General features: G+C 46.6%; 1 protein-coding gene across 1 annotated transcript in view; it reads left to right on the plus strand.

Annotated features, from left to right (window-relative positions):
* chrm3a (cholinergic receptor, muscarinic 3a) overlaps positions 1-3,588 on the plus strand; it is a 40,319-nt gene extending 36,731 nt beyond the window's left edge. The window contains exon 3 of the mRNA XM_037272653.1: positions 633-3,588. Coding sequence (XP_037128548.1) covers positions 649-2,550 — 1,902 coding nt within the window. The 5' untranslated portion in view covers positions 633-648 and the 3' untranslated portion in view covers positions 2,551-3,588. The remainder of the gene's footprint in view (positions 1-632) is intronic.
* The last annotated feature ends 3,169 nt before the right edge of the window (positions 3,589-6,757 follow it).

Here is a 6,757-nt window from a genome sequence, read left to right on the forward strand (position 1 = left end):
AGATCTTGTTTTGCTTGGGCTTCCTTAAGTGACCCTACAACTAAATTGCAAACGCCACTTGTGAGCCATTAGTAGTCAAGGCTTTCATTGGGTGCCTTTTAGTGCCCGCATAGCACGCCTCTGTCTCAGAATCAAAAATACGGACGGATAAGACTCGTATCGACTCTTCTTAAGTGAATCGACGTAGACACAAGTTGAGCAACTATACTTTGGAGGGGCGGGCAGACGGTCGAATAGATGGACAGATAGAGTACTAGGGTACCACCACTGGTATGCAGGCTCCCTCTAGTGGTATGCAAAAGAATCACTGCCCGAGTACGATTAAATTGTATTTAACTTCGAAGGTAAATGCATTTAATTGTAATCTTTAAAGATGTTTATTTTTAGACATTTATTGAAGTAGATTTTTTTTAACTTTATCGTGCAAGACATTGTTTTATTATTTCCCTATCTTGTGTCAGTGTTAACGTTCCAACTGCGCATAATGTTATAGTGGCTCATAATGCTAATAAATAAAATTACTTTTGAAGAATTCGCTCTTTATTTCATATGGATGATGAAATAAACCGTGTTAAGATGTAATCATGTTCTATGTATAAGATGTTTCTTACATCTGTGTTTTTGTTCATCAGAACATGCCAGGACACAATGACCTCCAACAGCACAGACTCTTCCGGTCTCTTCCTGATTCCCGACACCTTCCCCGCAGCCGGTTTGTCCCAGCAGTCCAACTCCTTCCATCAAGCGGGGACGGGACCCTGGTTGGTGCTTCACGTCACCACCCCGGGTGGCAATTCCTCTGCCGTGTTAAACTCCAGTCAATCACAAGATGGCAACGGGACATCGGCCCTGGATCCCCTGGGCGGGCACACGGTGTGGCAGGTGGTCCTCATCGTCCTGCTGACCGGAATGCTCTCGCTGGTCACCGTCATTGGAAACATCCTGGTGGTGGTGTCCTTCAAGGTCAACCGCCAACTGAAAACGGTCAATAACTACTTCCTGCTGAGCTTGGCAGTGGCTGACCTCATCATCGGGGTCATCTCCATGAACCTGTACACGGCCTATCTCGTGATGGATTACTGGGCTCTGGGGAACTGGGCTTGTGACCTGTGGTTGGCTATTGACTACGTGGCCAGCAACGCTTCAGTTATGAACCTGCTGGTCATCAGCTTCGACCGCTACTTTTCGGTGACCAGGCCTCTGACTTACCGGGCCAAACGGACAACAAAGCGGGCCGGGGTCATGATCGGCCTGGCCTGGTTCGTTTCTCTGGTTTTGTGGGCCCCGGCCATCCTTCTGTGGCAGTACTTTGAGGGTCAAAGGACGGTGCCTCCCAATAAGTGCTATATTCAGTTCCTCCAGCAGCCCATCATCACCTTCTGTACGGCCATGGCGGCTTTCTACCTGCCCGTGACCATCATGAGTGTGCTCTACTGGCGGATTTACAAGGAGACGGAGAACCGCTCCAAAGAGTTAGCCGGGCTGCAGGGTTCGGGGGCCCGCGCCGGAGGCAGCAGCGGGATAGCGGCAAGAAATGGCAACGCCACGGTGGACAGAGCCCGTTTTGTGCGTCAAACCGGGAGCTCCAGAAGTTGCAACAGCTACGAGCTGACAAGGTTGTCGCAAAGGAAGAACGCCTGCCGGGAGTTGGTTAGCCGCCTGCACTGCTGGCCCGGGGTCCGATCCTGGAGACCCGGCAGCATCCGTCAAGGAGAGAGGGACCCAGACCAGAGCAGCACAGACAGCTGGAACAACAATGACAACGCTGTTTCGCTGGACCAGTCGGGCTCGTCGGATGACGAAGACTGCGGCGGGAGAGACGGCCACACCATTTTCTCCATCGTCCTCAGCCTGCCCGGCATAAAAGCGGCTGTCAACTCCCAGCTCACCTCCTGCGAGGACTTGGAGGAAGCCTCGGAACAGGACCCGCTAAGGGGGGCGGAGTTCAACAGACGCGGCCTTGCTGCCGGTGCGGCCGGCAGTCCTGACGGAACTGATCGCTCCGAAGCGAGCTACCACCAACGCTTCTGTTCACGCAGCAACGCGTCGGCACCGACCGAGCGGGCCGCCTCCGACTCGGGTTGTCCGGACGACGCGGCGGCGGCCCCCGACTCCCGCACCACCGGCACCAAATCCGTTCCCATGTCCTTCAAAGAGGCGGCAATGGCCAAGCGCTTTGCGGCCCGAGCTCGGACTCAGATCTCCAAGAGAAAGCGAATGTCCATAGTGAAGGAGAAGAAGGCCGCTCAGACGCTCAGCGCCATTCTCTTTGCCTTCATCATCACGTGGACGCCGTACAACATCATGGTCCTGATCAACGCCTTCAGCAAAGCGTCCATTCCTAACACGCTGTGGGCGGTGGGCTACTGGCTCTGCTATGTCAACAGCACCGTCAACCCCATGTGCTACGCGCTGTGCAACAAGACCTTCCGGACCACCTTTAAGATGATCCTGCTCTGCCGCTGGGACCGGAAGAAGCGCCGGAAGCTGCAGTTCCAGCAGAGGCCGTCTGTGGTCTTCCACAGAAGGATTCCCAGAGAGTCCACGTAGGGGAGGGGCGAGCAGCTTGAAGATGGAATGAAAAACAAGAAGCGTCCACGGGGTTCTTTTGGGAGTTTGTCCGAGGCACTCGCGCCTGAGCGCTCGTTTGCGCCGGTTTCAATGTTTGTGTGCTCGTCGTGTCCGTGTGCATGCAAGGAGGGCGGGGCTAGGTCGGAGCCACAAACCAGAGACGTCCATCCGGTCTCGAAGAACTCGACCGTGAAGGAAACGTGCAAAGGGCTTGAAACAGAACAGAACGTCTTTCGTTGTGGGCTGGAATATTAAAAGTGCAATTGAGGCAAGGGGAAAAGGAATGCTTTGTCACACGGTTCTCACGGGGTTGTTGATTCTTGTCATTTTCTCTTTGTCCTTTGCTAGATCAGTAACGTGCGGATGGACTCGAGTGTTTTTGCCTTTGTAACCAAATGGAACTTGGCATCTGTAATTTGTCAACAAAAGCTAACTTTTGACCGCCATGTTTTTTTTTCATTCCCTTTCTTGTTTTGCTTTCCTAGATAGATTGTGCTAAGTGGGATCGAAAACATTCTTCAGAGGTGTCCGAGAAATCTTTTTATTTTTGTTCTCATCTTGAGCCAGTCTGAAAATGACTTTTACAAATCGTCTGTATGGCGCCACAGTTGGTGAACCGCAGTTGTGTTCAATGTGATTGTTGTGCTTTTGAAAACAATGGCGATGACGAGTACATACGGTTGTCTTGACGTCATTGTGATAATGATGATGATGATGCTATTCTGTTGGTGTACCTTTGCAGCTCTCTCTCACACACAAAGATGTCGATTTTCTCGGACACAGCCTTCTGTGAACTTTCTACTGTAATGCTTTTGTCAGGTTATCTTTATGCTTATTTGTGGAGCCAGGGCGACCTCTAGTGGCGTGAGGGGGACCGAACACGCTCGCTGCCAATTCCATATCTGGTGCAGTTTCATTCACAACCCCAGTTGACTTTAAGAAGACACATTTGAATTTAAAAAAAAAAAAAAAAAAGGGAAACGTTTATTCAGATCGTTTATGTAACTGATCAAAATTCACCACGCCCATTTGATGGTACCATGTATACAGTTTTTAAAATATGTATGAGGTTATTTATTTGAATCCAGGTGATGAGAAAGTCTTGAAATCTATTTTGGTTTGATGGTGTATAAAGTGTGAACAAAAATTATTTTAAATGTTTAGTATTTTTGCAGAATAGGCCTTAAATAGCACAGCTCCAAAATGAATTATGGAGGACTGGAGGCGCTGATCATTTCACACAAATTCCAAATATCGGTCGATCCAGCTATCCAATTTCTAAAGCGTCAAGGTCGCAGGTGAGCTGGCTCTTATCCCAGCAAACTGGGCACAATTGGGCAGCATACAAAGGGAGCGTGACATCATGATTGGCAGCTGCCCTGTTGGATCTTCATCTTTATGTACAGCGTAAGCTTGCAGCGCCCGAATGTGTCACAAGGAATATTGTACAGCTGCCATTCAACTTAAATGTACTGTATACAACAACAAAAAAGGTTGTTCTTTCAACACTTGGTATTTGCATCTAACACAAGACTTTGTATATCGATGGGGAACGTTTGTTCTCAAATATCGGGAATGTAAACATGGTGAACGCAATTGTCTTTTTGTTACATTACCAGTATGCCAATCATATGTTTGAAGTCAATAAACAGTTCCAAATGTTTGTGCCACAAAATATGTGCCAGTTATTTTAGTTGATTGCTTTTCAAACTATGGAGTGGCGCACTGGCTCCCTCTAGTGGAATATTTGAATTCGATGTTCAAACGGAGCATACATTTCAAATCCGTACAGTTGTTTTGTTTTTAACTTACTTAACTTGCTTTGCAGTCCTGAATAAATATATATATGCTTTTTGTGACCTTTTTGCGCGGTCTGTGAGATTTTTCTAAAGCAAACTATGCGCCTTGGTCCAAGAATCTCCCAGCTGATTGGTGAGGGTCGCCTGTGTCTTGATTAATGGGACGGCACCAACTCGCTCGTCAGTTTTCTAGCTTCCATGCCTTGTTTTTATAATTTGCACAATGTCACGTAACTTTCTAAGAAACACGAGCCCCTAACGGATTATTTCTTCCACTAGTTTTGCGTTCTTATAGCCAAGGCTGCCGATAAAGTTGTTGTTGGTGGTGGGGCTTGATGGGGTGTCTAATGGAAGATGACCGAGCAAAGCAGACATGTGATGAGGCAAATAGCAACTTCATGTGACCCACGGCTGAGAAGAGGCTCGCAGAAGACAAACAGCCGCTTGTGTTGTTTCCTTCAGTCCGTCTGCCAACGCTGCACTCAGGCAAGTTCGCTCTCCTTTCTCTCATCTTTTCGTAAGATTTCATATTCATCTTGATGTTGTTTTTAACGAGACTGATGTTTGGACGATGCGTTCAGGAGGAAGCTTCAGTGCCTGGTCTTTGAGATAATTGTCCCCAGTGGGCCTATATGACATTCTGGCTGCAAGATTTGTTCTGTTTTGTCATCTTCTCTGCACACTTTCGTCACTTTTAGAAACGCATAAAGAGAAAGTACATCTTGATCGTTGCCGTTGGCCAGTGCTACTTTTTGTGCACCACACCCAATAGGCCGATAACATGCTCAATGCTACCAAATTTCGCTTGGGAAATGAGAATTTGGAAATGACAGTCAGGCGTTTGCCATTTGGCCTGTGTGTTTACATGTCAGCTGACTGTTAAGTTAAATGAACGCGCAAAATCGTACAGTGTATTTTGGAAAACAAGAGTTTGTCAGTTAAAACCAGTTATTTACAGTGCCTTGCGAAAGTATTCGGCCCCCTTGAACCTTACAACATTTCGCGACATTTCAGGCTTCAAACATAAAGATATAAAAGTTTCATTTTTTGTCAAGAATCAACAACAAGTGGGACACAATCGTGAAGTGGAACAACATTTATTGGATAATTTAAACTTTAACAAATAAAAAACTGAAAAGTGGGGCGTGCAATATTATTCGGCCCCCTTGCGCTAATACTTTGTAGCGCCACCTTTTGCTGCAATTACAGTCGCTTGGGGTATGTCTCTATCAGTTTTGCACATCGAGAGACTGGAATTCTTGACCATTCTTCCTTGCAAAACAGCTCGAGCTCAGTGAGGTTGGATGGAGAGCGTTTGTGAACAGCAGTCTTCAGCTCTTTCCACAGATTCTTGATTGGATTCAGGTCTGGACTTTGACTTGGCCATTCTAACACCTGGATACGTCTATTTGTGAACCATTCCATTGTAGATTTGGCTTTATGTTTTGGATCATTGTCCTGTTGGAAGATCCGTCCCAGTCTCAGGTCTTTTGCAGACTCCAACAGGTTTTCTTCCAGAATGGTCCTGTATTTGGCTCCATCCATCTTCCCATCAATTTTAGCCATCTTCCCTGTCCCTGCTGAAGAAAAGCAGGCCCAAACCATGATGCTGCCACCACCATGTTTGACAGTGGGGATGTTGTGTTCAGGGTGATGAGCTGTGTTGCTTTTACGCCAAACATATCGTTTTGCATTGTGGCCAAAAAGTTCGACATTGGTTTCATCTGACCAGAGCACTTTCTTCCACATGTTTGGTGTGTCTCCCAGGTGGTTTGTGGCAAACTTTAAACGAGACTTTTTATGGATATCTTTGAGAAATGGCTTTCTTCTTGCCACTCTTCCATAAAGGCCAGATTTGTGCAGTGCACGACTGATATGAAATGAGATGAAAGTTTGGAGGGACGGCCGGGTCTTGGTAGATTTGCAGTGGTCTGATACTCCTTTCATTTCAATATAATTGCTTGCACAGTGCTCCTTGAGATGTTTAAAGCTTGGGAAATCTTTTTGTGTCCAAATCCGGCTTTAAACTTCTCCACAACAGTATCTTGGACCTGCCTGGTGTGTTCCTTTGTCTTCATGGTTCTCTCTGCGCTTTAAACAGAACCCTGAGACTATCAAAGAGCAGGTGCATTTATACGGAGACTTGATTACACACAGGTACATTCTATCAGTCATTTAGGACAACATTGGATCATTCAAAGATCCTCACTGAACTTCTGGAGTGAGTTTGCTGCACTGAAAGTAAAGGGGCCGAATAATATTGCACGCCCCACTTTTCAGTTTTTTATTTGTTAAAAAAGTTTAAATTATCCAATAAATTTCATTCCACTTCACGATTGTGTCCTGTTAGGGTTTACAACATAATCATACGATGAAGATAATCTGTA

Source organism: Syngnathus acus, chromosome 15 (genome assembly GCF_901709675.1).
Source record: "Syngnathus acus chromosome 15, fSynAcu1.2, whole genome shotgun sequence".
In the NCBI taxonomy this organism is placed as follows: domain Eukaryota; kingdom Metazoa; phylum Chordata; class Actinopteri; order Syngnathiformes; family Syngnathidae; genus Syngnathus; species Syngnathus acus.